Source organism: Notolepis coatsorum, assembly GCF_963971535.1.
Source record: "Notolepis coatsorum genome assembly, chromosome: 16".
In the NCBI taxonomy this organism is placed as follows: Eukaryota; Metazoa; Chordata; class Actinopteri; order Aulopiformes; family Paralepididae; genus Notolepis; species Notolepis coatsorum.
Window position 1 is genome coordinate 59,523,406 of NC_140180.1, and position 25,218 is coordinate 59,548,623.

At 43.9% G+C, this 25,218-nt stretch overlaps 2 protein-coding genes across 3 annotated transcripts in view; one reads left to right on the forward strand and one right to left on the reverse strand.

The window, feature by feature from the left end:
- Window positions 1-4,277: 4,277 nt before the first annotated feature.
- On the forward strand, window positions 4,278-8,645 carry npas4a (neuronal PAS domain protein 4a; the record flags this gene model as incomplete). Its single annotated transcript, XM_084332039.1, has 8 exons — window positions 4,278-4,452; window positions 4,887-5,050; window positions 5,192-5,294; window positions 5,429-5,735; window positions 6,013-6,122; window positions 6,280-6,415; window positions 6,581-8,397; window positions 8,614-8,645. 8 exons carry the CDS (start codon window positions 4,278-4,280, stop codon window positions 8,643-8,645), a joined length of 2,844 nt encoding a protein of 947 aa, XP_084188165.1.
- Window positions 8,646-12,102: 3,457 nt separating this feature from the next.
- mrpl11 (mitochondrial ribosomal protein L11) overlaps window positions 12,103-25,218 on the reverse strand; it is a 110,711-nt gene continuing 97,595 nt past the window's right edge. For both annotated transcript variants that reach the window (XM_084331247.1, XM_084331246.1), the window contains exons 4-6: window positions 16,594-16,687; window positions 16,008-16,167; window positions 12,103-12,359 (exon numbers count right to left, since the gene is read on the reverse strand). In XM_084331247.1, the coding sequence (XP_084187373.1) occupies window positions 12,242-12,359; window positions 16,008-16,167; window positions 16,594-16,687 (372 nt within the window). In that variant the 3' untranslated portion in view covers window positions 12,103-12,241. The remainder of the gene's footprint in view (window positions 12,360-16,007; window positions 16,168-16,593; window positions 16,688-25,218) is intronic.

The window sequence follows — 25,218 nt, forward strand, 5'->3', positions numbered from 1 at the left end:
AAATTACACTATAGGCAACTGTATGATAAATTAAACATTCATAGAAAGATTGGAGCGCACTGCATTCTTTCAGTTGGTTTGGCTCATGCATGGAAGCAACAAGTGTTTCATAACAGGCGACTGTTTCTATGTGAATGTGATTGATGAAAAAATTATTTTGTAAGGTAAATTATTTGATTTAAAATTATTTTAACAGAGAACCATGACGTTAATAGCAATGTGTCGCTGTCCAGTGCTGAAACGCTCCCGCGCCAAGAAGAGCATGCCGCTGTCCATGGTGCTGAAATCCACAGCAGTCGTAGCTGTTGCAGGGAGATGTATGGTGCACTTGGGTGAATCATGGTTGTTAACCAAAGTATTATCTTCTCTTTCCGCTTTGCTAATCTTATTTAGAATCGGGCAGGGGAGAAGATAGCAGAACACATTAATAAATGTATCCTCTTACTAATTAAATACTTTAGGGGAAATACAAAGTAAAACAACAATTGATCTCCCTACTGTCCCTCTTGTGACCACCTCTTTGGATTAATATTAGTGTGTCCTTGCCCCCCCCCCAGAAGGGTACCCGTTTGAGGTAAAGAAATTAAATAAAATCCAGTCCAAAAAGGAGGCGTGGACAAGCATTTATTGATGCATTTGCCCACTCCCTCTGTGTTCCATGCACAAGGGGACTATGGATGTATAATTGGAGGAAGAATGGTAAATTGCTCACCCAGCACATTAGGCTGATATAGGAAGCCCTGCAAGTTCAGTAAACATTCGCGGTCCTCTGGACCATAATTGCGCTACATGTGTCTCATAGCTGTCTGATAGATGCTGTCTGCTCATACTAGTCAACTTTACAATGTTACGGCTCTGGATGACGGTCTTCATAATAAAAAGTACATAATTAACAAAGTTATTAGAGGACATATTCCATGATGAAGACATCTTGTTAAGCTGTAGGAATATTTCGCCTAAAGGTACATGCCTAAGTAAATGGAAGATTGCTCCACTTCTGCAAGGTCAATTTGCATGTTCTTGGTATCTAGGAACATCTAGGGTCCTGGGGGTATGTATTTCCAGTGTCAGAAATATTGTGTCTGTTACTAGGCTGAGTAAATTGTAATAAAGAAAAGGAGAATATAAATTATGATTTATTTTTGCATCTTTGATGGTGAATAATACCATGTTAAATCTGCTGGTACGAGAAAATGCTCACTGAGCTCATTAACCACCTTATTGAGATCATGTGTACAAAAAATCTAAGCAAATGAATAAAGGGAAGATGATTAAACAGAAGGATTTGTAGATACAGTAATTAATGATAATTGATTTTAATTATAAATTCATATTTGACCTTGAACTTGACCTTATTATGGCCAAATCATACATCTATGCCAGTGGGGATTAGGCTGCATTCTATGGTTTGGCCAGCAGGGAGGATCAGCGTGCTGACTGAAACCACTGCATGGGGGCTGGAGGGGGGGCGTGCGGGTGCATTCAATGAGAACGACAGCAAACATATAATAGAACTCATTGATCCCTCAATGGTTTTGCTTTACTGTCCCGTTGAAGCAGGTTACAGTACATACCCCTGCACCTCTCGGGTATTTTATCCTGGTGAGGAATAACCTTCATTGACTAATATATCTACCTGCCTGGGCTGGGACCATTTCTTTACTTGACTCACATGGCTACCCATACTAAAATATAAATCGTTCATATGTTCGTTGACATTAATCATAAGGGGGAGCCTTTTGGGTTATATGTAGAACCTTTTTGAAGAAGCGCTGAAAGGTCCTTGGTTCCATATAGCACAAGGGTCATGTCAAAGAACCATCTTGAGATGTGTCCATGTGAAAAGAGTATAGTAGTATGATGGTAATTGACCATTTATCATGGTAAAAGTTATTCGTCTACAATCCAATTTGAACCATGATACAGTGACCAAAACATTATGGAAATATCATGATACATTTTCGTAAGGGGTAGAATGACGACGGAATTGTGCGCATTTAGACAGTATACCATTATACCTACCATGTACATTTTGTGTGTGAAACAAATGAAGATAAATCCATAAGATTGACAATACAGTTACAGGCTTGAAATCAAATCCGACAATGAATTAAATAGAAAAGTGTCAAGTGTCATTAGATGACAAGTCGCTTTTGAGCCATACACTCCCCCAATTAACCATACAATATCGATAAGACGTATAGCCTACGTGGCAAATAACAGCCTGCACTCGCTTAAAATATGTGAATATAGTATACTAATCGACCACAGGAAAAAAGTACATCATGTATGTTATAGCCATTATGTACATTTTCTGATGAGAACTGTTGCAAATAATACGATCATAAATTTGTAACATGTTACATATCAGCGTGGTAGGCTGGTCCCTGAAGTACTTAAAATCTATTTCGAGCCTTGAGTGAAAACATGCATCTATAAATAGAACAATTGGAAGTAGATGCGGGGGGCGCTTCACGGTGCGCGTGTCAGTCACCGGTGAGAGCTATTTTTAGTAACAACGAGATTCGTCTCAAGCTGCAACTGCAACACATGAGCGGCGCGATGCTTGCGCGCGAGTGTCGTTGTGAATGTCATTCGACACATCTGCTCTAGTCTGTGCAATAATGGATCATACTCCCATGTTATGACATAATTCACAATTCTAGCTTGCTGTTGCTAAAGGGAAAAAATAGCTGGGTTTATCTTCATTAGCAGGTTAGTCCATCCATTCAGTCTATTAGGGCATTATTTCCACATTTTCAAATAATATATACCCTATATTACGTTGTTCATTGATTCAATTGCGAATGAAAACAAGAGAAAACCGAATAGCCTTTGGACGGCTACAGTACGTTCATACACCGCACTTTGCGTTATCCCTGCGGCACAAAACATATGGTCGGGATGGGTTTCATTCATAAAAAGTGGGAAGGGAACGTGGCTGTCATGTGCAACTATACCCCAGCCTCCTCCTCTCGCAGATAGATATACTTTATAAGGCGTCACCGTGCATTAAGGTAAAACACGGCATTGCATGTCAAATTATACATATCTATAGGGACAAGTAAGCGTAATAAAAGTAAGAATAAACGTAAATGGACCCGTATAGATATAACAATATAAACATGACAGCATGTACTCGGGTGTAAACGGGGCAAATGGGCTGATTATACACGATGCAGTTAATTGGCTATGTTGAGAGTGGCGCTGTATGTACACAGAAAATAAGGGTGATTCGAATGTACAGATATTTATTCAGGTGTCAATTCAGAACAAAATACAGTAAGTGCAGAATACAGGTTCTTAGTGCAAATGACACTGAGAATTAGTCAGTGCTGCTCAGTTACAGACAGTTATCTCAGTCGGGATCATCGGGATTCGATGTCTTACAGAATAATACATCGTCGATCTGTTATTACTCAGGAGTCAGAAGCAACGACCGAGAAGAATGCTTTTACAAACCGAACAAAACCTGGAAGGTTTATTGACTGGTATATATGGCAAAGAAAGAGGGAATGGATGGCCAGGCCATAGCAGGTGCCAGACATATAAACACAGAGCCCTATTTCGTATGCAGCTCAGTCCCCCCCCCCCCTTCAATACACCGGAGTCCGGTGACTCCGTTTACGTTCTACGCTTGGCTCCGCCCCTTTACTCGGTTTTGTCCAAATCGGGCTTTTTGCGTCGCCGGAGCTCCCGATTCCAGGCCGACGTCATCACCGAGTAGAGAGGGAAGAGCTGACGTCGGGAGAGAGTCACCGAAAGGAGAGGGCCTAGGAGAGGGAGGGGGAGCAGGGAGACGGGGAGAGTTTCACCATCGCTAACATTGATATGAGACGTATCAATCCCCCTCAGCCCCCCTCTCCTCTAGCCCCCCCTCTCCCGTTTACGTCGGTGTCGGTGCGTTGGGAGCCCCCTGCTCCGGCGGAGTCCCGGCTATATAAGTCACATGCGAGCAGAGTCCTACATCCACATTTACGGGCTCCGGACTTCATGGGCAAGAGAGACGGCTCTACCTCAGAACCACTGACTCTGAGAGGGGGCAGACCTGAGCTGGACACTGTGGCGGAGTTTAAGACAGGGACAGAGCGGAAAGGAGAAGGTTTTAAACCTTGCTCTGAAAATAGATGAGATGAAAGTCCAATTCGCACACTTCTAATGTGATCTCTTTTTGACCGTCTCTGATACACCTTTGAGAGACAGAGACCAGACTTCAGCGGAAGCACAACGACTCGGCTCATTTAAAGGAATTTAATAGTTCACTATAACTGGCTACAATGTATCGCTCAACTAAGGGAGCTTCGAAAGCTCGAAGGGACCAAATCAACACGGAGATTCGGAACCTAAAGGACTTGCTGCCCCTCTCGGATGCGGATAATGCACGGCTCTCATACCTACATATCATGTCACTTGCCTGCATGTACACCAGAAAATCTGTCTTCTTCTCTCAAGGTAAGACAACGTTTAAATAGGAAACTACCTGTTGATAAATTACACTATAGGCAATATATGATAAATTAAACATTCGTAGAAAGATTGGAGCGCACTGCATTCTTTCAGTTGGTTTGGCTCATGCATGGAAGCAACAAGTGTTTCATAACAGGCGACTGTTTCCATGTGAACGTGATTGATGAAAAAATTATTTTGTAAGGTAAATTATTTGATTTAAAATGATTTTAACAGAGAATCATGACAGCGTTAATAGCAATGTGTCGCTGTCCAGTGCTGAAACGCTCCCGCGCCAAGAAGAGCATGCCGCTGTCCTTGGTGCTGAAATCCACAGCAGCCGTAGCTGTTGCAGGGAGATGTATGGTGGTGCACTTGGGTGAATCATGGTTGTTAACCAAAGTATTATCTTCTCTTTCCGCTTTGCTAATCTTATTTAGAATCGGGCACTACTGGCAGTCTCGAGGACACCTCAAGATTTCTCTCTTTCCACGAGCTGTCAGAGTTGATTCAGGCACTGCCGGGCTTCCTGATGCTGTTGACCGGGGATGGGAAGCTCCTGTACTTGTCAGACAGCGTCTCTGAACACCTCGGACACTCCATGGTGAGTCAATTAGTACCATCACCATTAAGATGCCTCCCCAATACACTTCCCATGGTGTATTAACCTGAAGATCTGAAGCTATATCGAGGCATTAGTGTGGGCTTCACAAATGACATGCCCCCCCCCCTTTCTCTCTTCCAGGTGGATCTGGTTGCCCAGGGTGACAGTGTATATGACATCATTGACACCTCGGACCACTTTATCATGAGGACCAACCTCTCAGCCCCCACATCACCTGACACAGGTAAGATAACATAACCATTTGAGGGACAAATGAGCCTTTTGAAACTCACATGTAAGTGAAATAGGCTACAACAAATCCATACACCAGGCAGGCAGTTTTTCACAGAAGTTCCTTCCCTTCCCTCGCCTCTGCAGACCGTCTGTTCCGCTGTCATTTCAACACCTCCAAGTCAGTGCGCAGGCAGAGTGCCGGCAACAAGCTGGTTCTGATCCGGGCTCGCTGCCTCTCTCCACCCGCTTCCTCGCCTTCTGCCACTGCTGGCTCCTACTGGACCACCAACTCCGTCTGGGTGTGCTTCTGTTCCCCCCTGGAGCCCCACCCGGCCCGCTCCAGTGCAGAGGGGGAGTCCCCCTCCACGCCCCCCGCCGCGGATGACAACTTCTTCTTGGCCTGCTTCCATTCGCAGCACGGCCGGGACATGAGGCTGCAGAGCGCACAAGGGTGAGTTCCCACTAATGACAAGACTAGAGGACATATACTGTACTGCACCTGTTGGTCTCCACACTGTTTACTGTTTATTTGGTCTGAACACGCTCTTTAGATTATTATTATTACTACTGTTTATTTGGTCTGAACACTCTCTTTAGATTATTAATTGACTGTGTATTTCATGTATTACTATTTCCACACTATGGCTGTGAAAAAAAAATTGGTAAAAAAAAAAGCTAAACAAAATAACATCATCCTAACATGTCCTTGCCCCCGTTCTCCCCTGTAGTGCGAGTGCCTATCTGGGCTTTGATGTGGCAGCTCTGCGTTCTCGCTCCTGGTACAGCCTCCTACACCCACAAGACCTGTCACACGCGTCCGCTCAGCATCGCAGCCTGTGTAAGTAGAACCACATTAGCCTACATATTACAACCATACAAACCCACGCAGTTAGCACACGCTGTGCCCACTGGCGCAACCACACATCGGTAAATGCTGCGATGACTAATAGGATTACAGACCGATGCTGACTTGTGTCGTGGTGGTTCCTCCACAGTGCGGGAGGGAGGAGAGGGCAGAGCAGAGATGGTGGTGCGGGTGCAGGCAGAGGACCAGTCCTGGGTCTGGCTCTACATGGTCCTCCAGCTGGAGATAGGAGACCATCCCATTACCAGTAACAACTACATCATCAGGTACTTACAGTCTCTTTACCACACACGCACTGTATGTATGTGTATATATATATATATATATATATATATATATATATATATATATATATACAAACAGTTGAATACAGAAGAATACACGTGAATATAGAAGCCTAACAATCATTTTATTCCCCATTTGTCTTTCAGTGAGGCTGAGGCCTGGTCAGTACGCCAACAGCTGAGCTCAGAGCAGACCCAGATGACTCTAGTTCTGACTGTCGGGACATCCCAGCAGGAGAGCCTGAGCCTGCAGTCCCCGGAGACCTTGTCCAGCCCAGACCAGGTGTTCACCCCCAGCAGCAGTGGCCTCTCCGCCCAGTCGTTTGACTTCAGCACCGCCGGCTGCAGTGTGGGCTCCTCCGACGAGCCTAGTGGCACCACTGAGCCTATGCAGGTGGAAGGAGATCCTCGCTCTAGCATCTCCTCTCTGGAGGAGGAGAGCTTCTTCCAGCAACAGCAGCAGTCCTCTGGCGCAGACCAACGCCCCTCTGCCGCCTCCTCTCCCACCCCGGTTACAGTTGCTACAGTAGCAGACTTGGACTTCCTGACCCAGAACATTCTCCTTCCCCCCTCCTTCCAGCTCGACACCCCCCTGCCACCCCTCCTCCTGACACTCCCTCCAGTGCCCACCGCCCAAGCTCAGCAGACCAAAGAGTTTGTGTGCACACCTCCTTACACGCCCCAGCTCAGCGGGCCTAGCTTCCTGTTTGGCGAGCCCCTCTTCAGCTTCGATCCCACAGGCACCACCACGCCCCCGCCTTCTGCTACAACAGCCACCGCCACCACCTCCATGGCCCCGTCGGTCTCTCCCTCAGCCCCGCCGACCACCAGCCCCACTCCCCCGACCAACCTGTCTACCAAGCTGTCCCTAGTGCTGTCTACCCCGTCCACTGACCTGTCTACCAAGCTGCCCCTAACACTGCCTCCCCTGTCTACTGACCTGCTCTTCCCAGTGGAGCCCTACAGCAGCTCTCTCTATGAAAAACTGCCCCCCACTCCCGACAGCCCTTCGGATGGGGACTGCACAGTGATGACCCTGCCAGAGGTGCGCGGGCCTCTGTATGTCGATGTCCCCCTCAGGCCCCTCCAGTACCCACCCGAGGGCCTCCTTACCCCAGAGGCATCCCCAGGTAAAGAGCCCCGTCTCTCCTTCTTCTCCCTGGAGAGAGAGAGGGAGAAGGAGAGAGCAGAGATATCCCTTTTAGCTCAACATATTAGCTCCCTGGCAGAGGGATTCTACCTGGATCCTCTCTTATCCAAGCTCTCCCCTCCCTCCATGTCCCCCTCCTCCTCCCCTCCCTCTCCGACCCTGTCCCCCTCTCTCAGTGCCGATGTTGATTCGGTACACATGCTTGGGGAGTTTTATCCCATCAAGGCATGGAGAGGTCTGGACGTCCCCCTATTCCAAGATGATGATGACTCTCTGTTTGAAGAGAGCGCCTTAGAGACCCTCCTCCAAGACTTCTCCTCTTCCCTACCCCAGTCCCCTGCCCTCTCCTCCCCCTCCCACACCCCCTATGCCCTGACCTCTCCGCAGACCCCCATGTGCTGGCAACAACCCTCTCACTTTGAGGGAGTGAGCCACTTCTGTAGCGTCCAATCGGCGCAATGTAACTCCGCGGCTGGATGCGGGGCGACTGTGGCGGCCGAGGCTGGGATGGCGGCAGACGGGGAGGGGCTGGCGGAGGAGGCAATGGAGATCGAGATGGTGTCATCTCCCCTGTCCAACTGCTCCTCCATCCCAGCGTCCCCTCCCCTCATACTCACCGTCTGCCCCTCCCCCACCACCTCCTTGCCCATCGCCTCGCCCACACCTGCCATGTCTTGCACCCAGTCCCTCTTGGAGGAGCTGGTCGTCCAGGAATCCATGTTCGGGGCAGGTGCCTCGAACGCCCCTGGCTTAGGGCAACAACCTGAGTTGTATCAACTCCAGTGTCCTCCATCGCCACAGTGCTTCCACAAAGGTAAGAATTTCTCACTTCTCTCTCAACATATGTCTTTCTGTTAGAAAAACTGTGATTTTATGTCTGCACTTTGTGCTCATTTTCCTGTCTTTTTTCTGTTGTGAAGCACTTTGAACTGCAGTTTCTGTATGAAAGGTGCTATACAAATAAAGTTGTATTATTATTATTCTGAATACTAAATTCACCTCTCTTTTTGTCTTCCTCTTTGTCTTCCAGATGGGAGTGGACGTTCCTCTGTTCTAAAATAAGTCTGTGACTTACTTCATTAAGTATGGCATATTGTCATATTTTGTGGAGCCCCTTTTACTGAAAAGTAAAAGATTATTAAGTGTATAAATATACATAATGTATATACAACTTAAGGACTTTAACTCCTACATGTCTACTGAGAACAAAGATTGGCTTTACATTTTTGTTCATTCATTAATATGTGTAATACTACTACTACTACTACTTCTACTACTACTGCTATTAAAACGACAACAACGGTGCAACCACATGGACCCATAACTGACTGGGTTTTGAGTCCATGTGGTATCTCACAGCTTTTCTGTAACATGAGCTTCAGATTATGAATCAGACAGAGTAACACCTCTGAACTTGTTAAGCGTTGTTTAACTTCCAGACGCGCATTTGTATTCACTCGTAGTGAAAAACCTGTTGTGATGAAAAATAATTACATTCCTTGATATTTCAATAGGGAAATGATGTATAGCATATTTTGCTTGAGATGCAGCAACGCAAACCCAATTCTCATGTGTGTTGAAAATGTTCTCTAAATACTTAGTAGTATACTGTAGTATGACCACTATTGGGTGGATCACAATAAGATAACCAGATTAGTTTAAGCTCAAACTGTTCTCTCCAGTTCTCAGAGCCACTCAGTTCAGCTCTGATTTCATGACTCTTCTCATAAAGGCTAAGTCAAAACTCGCACACAAAACGGTGATCAACCTTTAAAGACACACTTTGAGCATTGAGTTTGCAGCTGCGGACCTTCAGCGTTTCATATTTATCTTTCCATCTAAAACTTGTGTATCGATGTGATGTGCAAACAGAAAAAAGAAGGCAAACATGTGAAGAGGTCCTGGCATGTGAAGATCAAGAATGTTCCAAGGTTTCCACGTCTTCTCAGAGACGCAACACCGATAAGACAATGGTCTGAAAATATGCCGGGGACTTTGATCATGTCATGAAATCACCACTACATCGTACTGTACATTAGACTCTGAATGTGGGCTCTTCAGGTCTCCATTGGCTTGAGGGCAGTTGGCTGGATATTCTTGCAGCATCAATATTTGCAATGCTGGCAGCTTATAGCGGCTCCTGTGTACCTGGCACGGCCAAGACCTGCTCATCTCTGAACTCTTTATCCACGTCCAGTTTCAAATGGACAGTTACATCGTTGCTCCCCCGGGGGCGCGGTGTCTTGAGGCACAATTGACTATGTGAACGAGGGATTCTTCTTTTTTGAGAGGGGTTAGATTATGAGAGTTTTGTTTTAAAAAATGACAAAATAGGGATGGGGTGCTATTTCTATTCAGTTACCAAGCGACACGGGTTAAGAATGGTACTATTCCCCTGGTGTCGACGCGCTCACGTAGAGGTTGTCTACGGTCAAGTAAAGGATTGATTCCTACGTTCTAGCTATTAAAGGCTAAGTTAATGTGTACAATTATTATACTGTTATGTGAGATATGTGAAAAGAAATAATGAAAAAAAATGTTTAATGCATATGCATTATGTCTGTGGATATAGGCATATGTTCTTTTGAGAAGATTGTACACATTTGTACATTTGTATGAAATAGTTATTGTCTGTATATATGAGAGATTTTTATTTCATAAGATGGAATATATACATGATATCTTACTGCAGAATGGACATTGTGGACCAGTGTTCTCTTGTGTTGCTTATAAGTGTATTTGGTTGTCAAACAAATGCATTTATAATAAAGTGCACTTAATGCAGCTGATGCGTCTGTGTCGTCATAGTCAGAACCCCCCTTATTCCTCCCTCAGTGTCACCCCCCCTTATTCCTCCCTCAGCGTCATTAAGCCCCCCCCTTCCTTATTCCTCCCTCAGCGTCATTCAGCCCCCCCCCTTCCTTATTCCTCCCTCAGCGTCATTCAGCCCCCCCTTCCTTATTCCTCACTCAGCGTCATTCAGCCCCCCCCTTCCTTATTCCTCCCTCAGCGTCATTCAGCCCCCCCTTCCTTATTCCTCCCTCAGCGTCATTCAACCCCCCCTCTTTATTCCTCCCTCAGCGTCATCCCCCCTACCCTCCTTATTCCTCCCTCAGCGTCAGCCCCCCCCCCCTCTCTCTCTTACGCTCTCCTCCGTTTCTTCCCCTGGAGCGCGGCCTGCTCAGCAACAGCACTGACGCACACGCATGACGAGACAGAATGAGACGCTATCATCTGACTCAGTCTGACGCACGCAGTCCACACCGAGGCTCTCGTGTGCGCGCACGCACGCACACACACACACACACACACACTCTTGGCTTCCCACTTAAGCTGATGCACATGCACACACGTACAATAGTAGGCATACACCCCCTCCCCCTCCTCTCCCCTTTACAAATCACAGCAACCCACACTCACTGGGTGTACCTGCTACACTATCAGCGCACAGTGATGCTGTAAGGCTCCATATATAGGCATTCCTGCTCAAGAGCTGTGATTCGGCCACAGCATCCCTTCTATTCAGAGGGCTTGAGGAGGGCAGAGTGGGGCTAAAACTACAAGTACAGTAACACGATGGACAGTCACGGCAATCCCATTTGAAATCACAGAAAAGGTGCCCAAAGAAGCCATTTTCTGCACCACCATTCTGATAATTTGGGTTGGGTGAACTATACCTTTAGGCCCCAAGATGAATATGTCTTGGGTTTGTCAGCTGAACAGTCTCACTACATGTTTAACACAAGTAAAACATACAAGAGCATCATCCTGGTTTAAAAGCAAATGAACATTTTGTTCCTGCATTCGCTGCTGCAGTGCTTTGTGATTGAGCGGAAATGAGCAGTGAAGGACCAATACACAGCCCACCGCCACCATCTGCTGGGGAAGAAATGTACTGCCCCATAAGAGAATAGAGGTTTCATAACTATCCTTTCTCAGTAGAGGGTAGTGATAAACGTGTCATATTATATTTAAAATGTATTTGCTCAAATCAAATGCTCTCATTAAAATGAAATCAACATTATATGAAAAGCTTACAAAATATGGCACCCTTCATGATTTGTGAATAGCGGTAATCAATGTGATAAACCCAGATCTTATTAGTAATAAATAGTTGTTTCCAGAACTGCTGTGTAAACACATTTCATAATTCAACATCAGCGTACAAGAGGTTCTGGGCAGGAATATTTGATGGATGGAGAAATTAGAGTCATTAGCTCAGCTAAAACTACATTATCCCACACCGAATTTGACAAATGTCAATAGAGTGGAAATACAACTCCCTATGAATAATACACTTCGCTAATAAAAAAAAAATGGCAGCTGAAGTTGAGCGCCAATACTTGGGGAGTGAGTGGAGCAAAAAGCACTTCAATCATTAAATCATTACTGAACGAAAGAGACAGGTAATTTCTCCTAATAAAGCCATCATCGACTTGGGAACGAGTTCTACTATATATCACACATGAATGGCGCCTCAAGGGTACTGGCAGAACATACAGGACTCTCAAGAGAATCGTACATGAACAATCAGCACTTTATTTTAATACGAAACGCATTGAATTACACAACAGTAATTGTGGTCCGTGTACGAGCGTGGGGATTATGTATAAAGTCAATATAAATACATGGGGGGGTGGGGAGGGATCAGTGGATCCTCATTTCCTCTTTGCTGATGCTGCTTCAGCTGCCGCTGCCTCTGCCGCCGCCGCCGCCTCAACTTTCAGTGTCTCCTCCCGCTGCTCCTGGAAGACCTTGTACTCCTCAGCTGATAGACTGGAGAGAGAAGGAAGAACCATCAAGACAACACAACTCTCAATTCTGAGATAATTATATAGTGGTGTGGTGGAACCGGAGAGGTTAATGTATTGTTAAAACATGGCTAATCAAATACAATTTAGGTTAGAAGTTCAGTAGAGGACTTGACTTTCTCTGGCCAGGAGACTGGGTCAAGCACCCCCCCCCCCCCCTTCTGTGGGTTTGTCTTTTAAGCCATCTGGGAGAAAATGGGGCGGGGGAGGGATGACCAGGTGAGGGGAGAGGAAGGAGGGTACAGGGGGGAGGGGAGGTGTTAACAAAAGACCTTGAAAGGGGCGGCTACGTGGCGTAGTGGGCAAGGCGCTCGCCACGAATGACGGAGACGCTGGGCTTGCCTGTTCGAGCCCAGTGCTCCACATTGCTTTCAGTTTAGCTGGTCGTTCATACTAATACACATTGGCCGTATTAGGGGGTGGGAAACTGACGGGTGGGGATCGGGCGTTGTGGACAGCGACTCCTACAGGTCGGTTGGTGCGCCTGCGCAGTAGAATCAGGAAGTGTCGGGGGCAGCGTGAGCCTCCCCCGCGTTACTCCTCGCCACTGAGAGATCGAGCTGCGCAGGTGAAAAGATGCGGCTGCTGTTACCTCAAGTACCAGAGGGGACTTGTGCTATGTATGACTTAGTCCACATTGCAGCCGGCTTGTGGGAGGCAAGAAACAGCGTTCGTGACAGGGGAGGGTTGAATTGGATGATACGAAATTGGGATGGGAGAAAATATAGAAAATGGGAGAAAAAGTGGATAAAAAAAAAAAAAAAAAAAGACCTTGAAAGGAAATTCCACAGAAGTAGTAGTATTAATATTGATACTAATATTATTATTAATAATAATGATTCATTTGATTAATTTTTTTTTAAAATAATTGTACTTCACCTCCTTTCCTTTAAGAGGAAATACACATTTATCTTTACTTCACTACATTTATCTGAACCCTGCAGTTACTATTTACTTTGAAGAAAAGTGCTTTGCAAACAAATGCCAATTTGATTTTGTTTCTATAATCAGAACAGAAGAAACCCAGTCCCTTTGCCAAAAGAAAGTCTGACATGCATATGAATAATTATACCATGGAACTACACACTATGGATGTATTACATGGTCAGTAATGGCCCTCAAACAGCCTTTAAGCCCATTTAACACCATTATCAAATCCCTATTAACAGTCTTCCATTCTTTCCTTTCATTTGCTCTCTAGGCCATTTAACTCTATCTTTTTGCCCACAGCCCTGGTCTCTGACGGGCACGCTGGCCTGAGAACCATCTACATCCCCTCCTGCAGTGCTTTCCCCCTCCTCCTCAGTGATAGGGTTACTGATATCCTGCAAACTTTTGGTTTTCTACCCTTCGCTGGACTTCAACCGACTGACTTCTCAAGAAGTACTGATCAATGCAGCAAACCTGCACTCCCTCTACCAAGCACTTCTTCCTTCCCTGATGTATTCTAGTTTTCTTTTGCTCTACCACTCCACCCCTGCTCTCCATTGATGCATTTATCCTGCTCATAGTGCTGTTCTCTATAGTTCTAGTTCTGGAGGACAGGTCAGAGATACTGCCCTCCATGCAACCACTGATCCAACTCATAGTCCTGTCCATTCACTGGTCTGTAACCGTGTAATCGTGTCATCCTGCCTGTGAGTCATCTTCTGCCCCTGCTCTTGTAGATTCTAGGGGTATTTTCTTTTCTTTGCTTAGGTGTAGCAAAACAGTTTACAGTGTGCGCTACCGCTGTAATGGGGTGCTAACCCATGCCAGCCCCGATGGGTTCTATTTAGGGATGTCCGATATTATCGGCCGATATTGGCATGTGTGTGATATCGGAAATTCTCGGTATCGGTTAAAAAAATTTAAAATCTTTTTTTTAACATGTATTTAACCTTTATTTACCCAGGCAAGCAAGTAAGAACTAATTCTGATTTTATTTATTGTCAAAAGTATGCATAATGTTGTGTTAATTCCACGACAAGAGATATGTAATGTTAATTACCTGAAATTATTCCGTTTTTGGGGGGGGGGGGGGGGGGGGGGGGGGAACCCTGCATATATCGGTATCGGTTGATATCGGTATCGGAAATTAAGAGTTGGACAATATCGGTATAGGTAAAAAAGCCAATATCAAGCATCCCTAGTTCTATTCCTTCCAGTCAGCTGTCTTTCCAAGCCGTCACATGGACTTTCCTTAGTTGTCATGATAGTTGTGATAAAACATGATGCATTTTCATTGTAATACTGGCATCTTCAATAATGGGAATTAACACAGGGGTCAATACAATGAGGCTTGAATGCTGCCAAGCATGGAAATACAATATATCATTTGGTAATTGGTGCATTTAATAGCGCTTTTATCCAAAGCGCTTTACAATTTGTTTCTCACATTTTACCCATTCACTCACACATTCACACACCGACGGCTGCCCGGAAGGAGCAGCAATCAAACTGGGTACCTCCAGGATTACCAGACGACTGCTCTACCTCCCAAGCTACTGTCGCCCCAGATTACCAATTACAGATTCAGATTTCTTTATTCACCATATTGTACAGGTACAAATGGAACGTGATTTGACGTTTTCAGTGCATGATTGATTTTTTTACAAATATGAACAAGATAATAATAATAATGATAAATAAATAAGTGCAAAACAGGACAGAACAGTGAGACAACAATAAGACAGTAAAGTGCAGTGGTAGGGGACATGGATACAGTATACAATATACAACGCTATACAGAATGTGTATAATCTTTGATACTTAAATACATATGATATCACTTAATTTTCTATTTTTAGTTAAGTTGAATTTTGGAGTTTTACTTCCACCAAAGTACTATTCTATCAGGGTATATACCGTTTCTATTTTTACTTAGGTAAATAGGTTTTAGAACCATTTTGGCAATGGTTGTTAAAATCTGGTCTCTGTGACTGTCCCAGGCCACTCTAAAATCTCAGATTATCTCCCTCCAGATCCCCCTCTTTAGATTTATTTGCCCTGCCAATAACCACAATGAGTAAAACCGCCTGCTGATCAGAGGCTGGGCATTTTTTTTCTTTTTATCATTTAAAAAAAAGAACTCCAGCTGAAAGCTGCTGGTGCCTGTGGGGAAGCTTTGTTGCACATAGTGCAGTTCCAGGCTTGAAGAGCCTATTTCTGCTGGACAGGTAAACTCACTCTTGCTGAAATTGCCTTCCGCAGCTATAAAGGGATAGTTCTGACGTATCCTCACAATATATAATGTATGATTATTGATATTTATATAGGAGAGGTATCCTCGTCACAATATATAATGTATGATTATTGATATTTATATAGGTGAGGTATCCTCATACGCCTTTTATGGCTTCTGGCCTCTCCTGCACAATCTCCAATCTTTTAACATTTTTATTAAATGTATTCACATGTGCAAATAAATTAAACTAGAACAAACTCCCATTTTGGTGAATAAGTGCATAATAAGTGATGCTTGAGAGGCTGCAACAACCTGTTTGGACCATCTAACACTGTTAGGTCAATGTGAAGTGCTGGCACCAGTGCTAGCAGCAGTACATTAGTGCATGCAGAGCAGGCCAAATACAGCCCAGAGTTCAAACGAGACAAGAGGAAGGGAGGGACTTACTCATTGACAACTTTGATGCCCAGCGAGCGGGCTGAGCCAATGATGCACTTAACGACGTACTGCAGGGAGGCGTTCCGCATCGTGAAGCACTCGTCCTGGCCTTTGACTTGAGCGATCTCATAGACCGCTCTCACCGACACCATACCCGCTATCTCATGGCCTAAGGAGACGGACGGACAAGACAAGACAAACACAGAGAGAGAGAGAGACACACGCGCACACACACACACACACACACGTTGTGAACAAGATGGAAAGAGGAATCCAGAGGGGCTCAGAGGGGAAAAGAACAAAACAAGTCTGAACCCAGAAAGAAGACAAAGTCAGCAAAGGGGTGGGGGCTGCTATGGGGTAGAAGGAGTTAGCGATCAGAAACCAGGGAGGGAATAACTTGGATCAGAAGGGTAAATCCATAATTCTCTTTTGTCAGCGCTACCTTCCTCTGCCTGTAACTGCCCGTCTCTCAGTTCTCCCCTTGATCATAAATCAATCAGTCTGTCCGTCTGTTACTGGCAGGACTCAGTGGGATAGAAATTCAGTTGGAGGGGAGGGGGGTTGGGGGGCACAGTGTGCCAGCGAGTCCTACCTGTCCTGCCAGCTCCTTTCTCAATACCAGCTGCTTGCTTGAGGAAGTAGGAGACTGTGGGCTGGCCAATCTTCAAGTCGTATGTTCGGTCAGGCTGGGTAGACACAGAAGCAGAGGTTATCGGACACGAGCAGAACAGGTGTGAATGTACAGTAGGCTAAACTAAAAAGGATTCTGCATGCCGGGTGATTTGTCATTGGAATCGCATTATCTGTCAAAAGTTACCTTTTCTTATTTTTCCACCCGAACGGTCGCCATTGTTTCGAAATTTTTGATTTTAGGTGCAACAGGGGACATTTGCCAATAATACATAATGTATTTTATGATGAGCAGGATAAACAAAATGAACACGTGTACAATGAACAGAGTTTTAAATTCACCTAAAACAGAGCAAGTTAAAAGCCTCAAGATTTCAGTAACAACATTACACAAGAGGCAGAGGAAAAACTAGGACTACTAACAAACACCACCTCTGAACTGAGCCAGGTACTAACAAGCACCACCTCTGAACTGAGCCAGGTACTAACAAGCACCACCTCTGAACTGAGCCAGGTACTAACAAGCACCACCTCTGAACTGAGCCAGGTACTAACAAGCACCACCTCTGAACTGAGCCAGGTACTAACAAGCACCACCTCTGAACTGAGCCAGGTACTAACAAACACCACCGCTGAACTGAGCCAGGTACTAACAAGCACCACCTCTGAACTGAGCCAGGTACTAACAAACACCACCGCTGAACTGAGCCAGGTACTAACAAACACCACCGCTGAACTGAGCCAGGTACTACTAACAGCACCACCGCTGAACTGAGCCAGGTACTAACAAGCACCACCACTGAACTGAGCCAGGTACTAACAAGCACCACCTCTGAACTGAGAGGATAACGTGTAACACACAGCTACATGTACAGATAGTAGTCTATCTATCACACAAACAGTCCACACAATGCCAATATGAAAAGACAAAGTGTTGCATTTGCGTGAACCAGGGGAGATTGTAAAGCAGACTCACTAACCAGCAGCAGATGGCAGTAATGAGTACCAGTGAGGTAGCCGGTCTGATGGCTGAGCCAGTACTAAAATCACATGTCAAAATAGATTCCTGCTTATTAAAGGACCAGGCTATCCTACAGTACATATCTCAAACCTCAGCCATTATGCCAGATATTTATTTGTGTCAAAGCATGTGGATAATGACACAGAAAAGGATTTACAGAAAGACAAAACTAAACTAAACAGAAGTGAGAAGAGAGATACAACATGAAATATGGAACCAAACAGGGCTGGTTATATAGAACCAAACAGGGCTGGGTATATAGAACCAAACAGGGCTGGGTATATAGAACCAAACAGGGCTGGTTATATAGAACCAAACATGGCTGGTTATATAGAACCAAACATGGCTGGTTATATAGAACCAAACAGGGCTGGGTATATAGAACCAAACATGGCTGGTTATATAGAACCAAACAGGGCTGGGTATATAGAACCAAACAGGGCTGGTTATATAGAACCAAACAGGGCTGGTTATATAGAACCAAACAGGGCTGGTTATATAGAACCAAACAGGGCTGGTTATATAGAACCAAACAGGGCTGGTTATATAGAACCAAACAGGGCTGGTTATATAGAACCAAACAGGGCTGGGTATATAGAACCAAACAGGGCTGGTTATATAGAACCAAACATGGCTGGTTATATAGAACCAAACAGGGCTGGTTATATAGAACCAAACATGGCTGGTTATATAGAACCAAACAGGGCTGGTTATATAGAACCAAACAGGGCTGGTTATATAGAACCAAACAGGGCTGGGTATATAGAACCAAACAGGGCTGGTTATATAGAACCAAACAGGGCTGGTTATATAGAACCAAACAGGGCTGGTTATATAGAACCAAACAGGGCTGGTTATATAGAACCAAACAGGGCTGGGTGTCTAACTATAAAGGAAGGAATGTGTCTCTGTGTGTGTCTCTGTGTGTGTGTGTGTGTGTGTGTGTGTGTGTGTGCGCCACACATATCTCGAGAACTGTTAGTCCGATTTACTTCACGCTCGGCGGATGTTTTACAGAAGACCCAAGGAAGTGCAGTCAGTGTCTTTGTTGTCATTTGGCCAGAAGGTGGTGCTATAACAACGACCGTCTGCACGTCTGTCTGTGGCTCGAGAACCACTCATCTGAGGTACTTCACACCTTCACTCATTCATCATTCCTTCAATCAATCTTTATTTCAACTCAAATTCATTGAAGGCAAGCCCTCATTTTCAATGACGTTGAGCATACATACATAATAAATACATGAATAATAATAGTAAATATACAATAAATGCAAACATAAGAGTTTGTACAATCAATTAAAACAACTGCAGATTATGGTGGAATGGTTGGCGATTAAGGATTTAAACTGACCAAAGGAAACCAAATACAGAGTTTTAGAGTTTGTTGTATGATGTTCCATGTGTCAGGAGCACAGAAACTAAAAGTTGATTTCCCAAGTTCAGTACAAACTCTAGGTGCTTTACAGGCAAAGCCAACATTGGATCGTGTACCATAGGGTCCAGATGTTCACTCCAATAGCGAAGTGAGATAATTTGGCCAATCTACAATTATGGCTTTATACAAGAACAGATGCCAATGCAGCTCTCGTCTCTCTGCTAGGGAGGACCATCCAACGCTATTATACAGGACACAATGGTGAGTGCCAGGCTTGGTCATTAAAGTTTTATTTATTTATTTTGATAATAGTATGGGTTTGTGTTTTCTTTAAATTAGTGTTTGTGATGCAAGCTGTAGGACAATGGTCTAATGGACTAATTCCTAGGTCAAATACACCACATATCTTGTTGAAAAAAATAAGTAAATTACGGTGGACTATTTTTTAGATTCAGCATAGTGGGTTTCATGACCAATTGGGACAGGTTGAGGTCACCACTAACTTCCTTAAGATAATTAGAATTAGTATTCAGCCAATCAAGATTGAAGTCACCATCACAATCATCTCGGTATTATAACACTGAGAAAGTAAATTAGCTATTTTATCAATTGAGCTAATATCAGCAGATGGGGGATTTTAAATCACAATCAAATATAAATAATTATTAGAATATGGCGGCTGGGTGGCACAGCGGACATTGCGCTTGTCACCAACGCAAGAGACACCGGGTTCAACTCTGGCTGTCGGCGTTGCCTCCGGCTTGGGCCGGCCGTCATACTGGCTCAATTAGCGGGTGGAAGTCGATGGATGGTAATCTGGACGTTGTGGACAGCGACTCCTACAGGTCGGTTGGGGGACGCCTGCACAGCAGAGACAGGAAATGGCGGGGGTAGTGTGAGCCTCCCACACGTTACACCTCGCCAATGAGAGTCCGCGCTGGCAGGTAAAAAGATGTGACAGGCTGCCTCCTCGTGTACCGGAGGGGACACGTGATGCAAGGCTTCTACCCTCCCTACAACCGACCAGTGGGGGGCATATGCGAGCAACGTTCAAGATAGGGGAGGGGAGAATTGGAAACACGAAATTGGGATAGGAGAAAAATTGAAAATAAGGAGAAAAAGTGGATAAAAAACAAAAACAATTATTAGAATATAAATGAATAGATGAATAGAAATACTTTAATCATCCCGAGGGAAATTTGACACTACAAATCGCTCATAGTAAACATTTAGACATTTAGACAGAACAAAGTCACGAATAAGAATAACAGAACAAGAATAAGAATAAAATAGGCCTAAGAATAAGATAATAATAATAGAGTACGGACCGGGATTCACATTTCGTATGTTATGTATATACATTCTAGTATAAAATATACAGTAAACAATATACAGTAAACAATATACAGAAGTCTACAGAAGTCTACAGTAAGTGTAATATTGAACAGTGTTGTTTCAAAAGTAAAAGTCCAGGAAGATGGTAACTGTCACCCTGTGCTCAGCGATGCAGTGAGGCACATTGATGCATTGTAAAGTCTGATGGCAGTCGGAATGAAGGACTTCCTGTGCCTTTCAGTGCTACATTTAGGGAGTGTTAGTCTAGCACTGAACAACATGCTCCTCCTGTCAGCCAAGTCTGTGTATAGTGGGTGGGAGGGGCCTGGAGCTTAGCAAGGCCCCTCCTCTCCGCCACCATCGCTAGAGAGTCCAGCTCCACCCCAACCACGTTACTGGCCTTCCTGACCAGCTTATCAAGCCTGTTTGATCCCAAATCTACCTTTAACACTTTGAGTGCCAACGACGAGATTTCGAACCGAGATGAACCGATTAAAAAACAATCCGTTTCGACAATGTTGACTGCAAACAAGTCATTGATAAGTGACGGCCATATTAGACACATAGCCATAATTTAAGATATAGTTTATGCGTTCGCAAATATGAGAGCTCTACCAGACCCGTGGCACTCAAAGTGTTAACATAAGACATTCATTTTGGAATAGTAATAGATTTCATAAGAGTAACAGAGAGAGAAGTCTTTACATACATAGCTCTATGGAGGGATCACCATTGGACTTTTCCAGTCAGGATTACATTACCAATGGTATGTCTGGATCTCCCTGATAGACCAGAATTTAAAGGGGAACTATCTTATAAATGGCCTTTTTGAGTGTTTAGCATTGTTTCCTAGCTATGTGAACTTATATTAATATGATCTATGTCTCAAAATTCTCATATTGGCGCATTCTTCCAATTCTCCTCTCACAATATTCACCCTCACTGAACTGAGTCATTTGAAAATGTGCCTATATGTGATGTCATAAAGACACTGCTGCATGTTAATGTTCAGGCGAAGACGACGCTGCGCAGTGGTTTAGGAACCCAGGCTCAAAACAGCTCGAGATCTTGAGGTAGAAAAATGCTGTTTTTGAGGACTTGATTAGAAATACAAAACAATGAATAAAAAAAATATATATATTACAGAGGTGTTCCATAGACTCACAGGAATTGTGTAAAAGTGCCCAAATAGTGAAAGAAATAGTAAAATAGTTCCCCTTTAAATAGAATTTCTGGTCTAATTTTTGATGTTGTAGTACACTTATTGCTGCACAAAAATTTGGGTTTTTATTAACCCTTGCCACTGTCTAACCAGATAACCAGGTATTTTCCATTTTTGTTACCGGTTAACAAACTATACCTTGAACTTATTTTTACCTGTTCACTGTCAAACCTAAATTCGAATACAAAAATAAAACCAACGTTGGCATACAGAAAGTTCTTGACTAGACCTGACTTCTGTGTCTCCTGTGTCGATCTGTGTGCGAACCCAGCAGCAGAAAAAGGTACTTTATGCCATGACATGTTCTTTAAAAATGTTGTATGGGTTATTTAAATTGATTGTGGTGGCTACTAAGTCACTGTTATGAAAGCTATGTATAGGTGGTCCGTGGTTGTAAAATTATATGGACCAGATTATTAGATATAATCCCATATGGCCTAGACCTAGACCTATGATGGGACAGGCGTGCCCGTTTTCTTAGGCAGTTAGCCTCTCTGGTATGCGCGCCATTAGTGTTGGCCACGCTTCTAGGCCTCTTTGCTTTTAGAATGAATGAAAAAAATAATAATGTTATACATTTGTTTTTCCGACTAAGAGGTTGGCAGTCGACTACAGCTCCTTTCGTCAGCCCTAGTTTACATAATTACAAAAAGGCACTCTCACTTGCCAAAACCTCATATTTTCCCAGGCTCATCAACGAAAACAAAAACAACTAAAAGTTTCTGTTTGACACAGTTGCAAAACACACTCAGACAGAAACAACCAACTGCGCTAAACTATGCGTTCTCGGCTAACGAATTCATTAAATTCTTTACCAAGAAAAGAAGAAAATAGATGAAATTGTTGGCTTACTCAACAATCAGAGTCCCTCCCAACCTCTGATGGGCTTTCCCCCTGACTTTGAATCGAGCCATACGCTATGCTGCCTTGAAAACGTCTCACTTAGTCCTCTCTAAATTGGTTGGTGCGGCTAAACCCTCAACCTGTTTGACCCTCTTCCAGCAACTCATCAAAAAACTCTTCCCAACTCTAGGCCCTGCCCTACTCAATATCTTCAACACCTCTCTGTCTACTGGTGTGGTGCCCTCTGCCTTTAAATCAGCCGTCATCAAACCACTACTTAAAAAACCAAACCTTGACCCTCTAATCTTGAAAAATGACAGACCTATCTCCAATCTTCCGTTCCTATCCAAAATATTAGAACGGATTGTCGCAACGCAACTTACCATCTATCAAATAACAATCTTAATTAATCTTTTCAATCTGGCTTTAGAGTTACACTCCACCGAAACAGCACTTACCAAAGTCACAAATGACTTACTGCTCTCTTTCGATTCAAACCTAACTTCTGTGCTCTTATTGCTTGATCTCAGTGCAGCCTTTGACACTGTCAATCATTCCATTCTTCTGAGTCGGCTCAAGATGTTGGCATTTAGGGTCATGCACTCGCTTGGTTTAAATCTTATTTAACTGATAGAACACACTGCGTGGTCTATAATGATTTAACATCCGAGACCCTCCCAGTGCAATGCAGTGTCCCACAAGGCTCTGTTCTGGGCCCTTTGCTATTTTCGATTTATATGCTGCCCTTCAGCAATATCATACACAAATTTGGCATTCACTTTCATTTTTACGCTGATTACACCCAATTATACATACCTATTAAGCCAAACTATTCCCCCCAATTACAAAATCTCGAGGCTTGCCTGCTTGCCTTTAAAAAGTGGATGTCGCAAAACCTTCTACTCCTTAACGCAGATAAAACTGAGATGTTAGTCGTTGGCCCCCCAAACCACAGAAGCCTGTTTGAGGACATCTCCCTCAACTTCGATACTTGTCATGTATGTTATGTTGTCGCAAGGTGTTAGGCGGCGGTATTGGACTTTTGCGATCTCAGACCCATCCCCAGTGATAACACACAGCTGCCTGCATATTTACGAATGGAAATAGCGAATAAAAGAAATAACGATTCAATAACATATATATATACGTGGTTGGTCCCTATTATCTGCTCGTGACCCACACACACATGCAGCCCTTACACATGGCCTGTGGTGCATTTTTCCTATTGCTAGGTTTTAGTGAGTTTTTCCTTACCTTCGCGTGGGGTATGTCTGGGAGTGTTGTATTCATTTTATTTATTTATTTTAACATTTATTTTGGATTTCCTGGTGTTGTTGTCTTTGTTCTTGATTTATTGTGATGTTTCTTCTTGACTTGTTTAAAGTAGACGTGTCCGGCCCATGGGGACATTAACGTGTGTTGTCGGGCCTTACAAATACATTTAATTTGATTTGAGTTTAAAAGACATTTAAAAAAAATTTAATTTCTTTCAAAGAGATGTCCTTTAAAGGTTCATGCTTCTCCCCATCTCTGGCTGACATCACCATTGTGATACATGATAATTTTATGTTTTCCTCAGTGAGGGATTCTCTTTTGTCGGTCAGCAGCGTTTTCTACGTGCTGAAGCTTCTCTCTGTATAATATTGACCCGACAGCTTATATGAGAAATATAAACAGTGTAAACTATATAATTACCTCTTAATATAAAAATATGAGGTTTACCACAGGTTTGAGTGACAAAGAAAAATGACAAAAAAAAAATAATAATAAATACAAATATTATAATTATTATTATTTATTTTTTTTGATGGAAGAACCACACATTGACGGGCAAAGAGCCACATGCGGCTTGCGAGCCACGGGTTGGCCACCCCTGCGCTAGACGCTCGCAAAGTGCTGTGACTTTCCACATATATATTCCATATACATGTGGAATAACGTTCTAATTACATTTTGAAATTTCAGAAACCGTGCCAGATAAAACAGGTACTTTTAAGAAAAGTCATTGAGTGACAGAGCTGGAGCTCGACCGAGTGACGAGGATACATTTATTGAAAATGCCTCGGCTGTGCTAGTGTTAAGTCAACTATCCAGTTGGTTTTTATAGTGTAACATTTGGCTACTTGGAGGGAGGGAGGGGGGGAAGAGAGAGAGAGAGAGAGAGAGAGAGAGATGATCAAATGATCAATTAGACTCTGAGGGCAAGGGGGCAACTGGAGAGATTGCAAAGTAAGAAGGATATTTGAACAGGGAACAAAGAGCAGCATGTGTTTTGCTTATTAGTAGGAGGTGAAATCAAACTGCTGGCTGATAGTCCGCTGAACTTCACACTATTGCTGAGGACCCAAGGAAGTGCAGTGTCAAGTGTGAAATCGATTGGATGAGCCGGGGTTGAGCTCATTACAGTCATGACCACAACATTTTCTTACTGGTGAAAGTTACAGGAGTGTATATGGTGTGTGATATGAAATGTAAGCTTATCATACACAATAATCATTGTTTAGTCATCATCACTGTGTGTGTCTTCCATCCTATGGTCAAGGGCTTCTGGAAAAATTTAACTTTTCAGTTGCTTGTCACTTCAGCTTGGCGAACAAGGGGGAGGGACAGTCCATTAAACATATGGGGGATTTTTTTTGGTGTGTGTCCGATTACTTACTTACTTAGGCCTTTAAATTCCCAAAGGAACATAGGCCGTCGACGAAGCTCCTCCATCCTCTTCGGTCTTGTGCCCTCCGCTCCAGATCTTGCCAGGACAGCCCTTCTTTCTTCATCTCCTGTTCTGTGG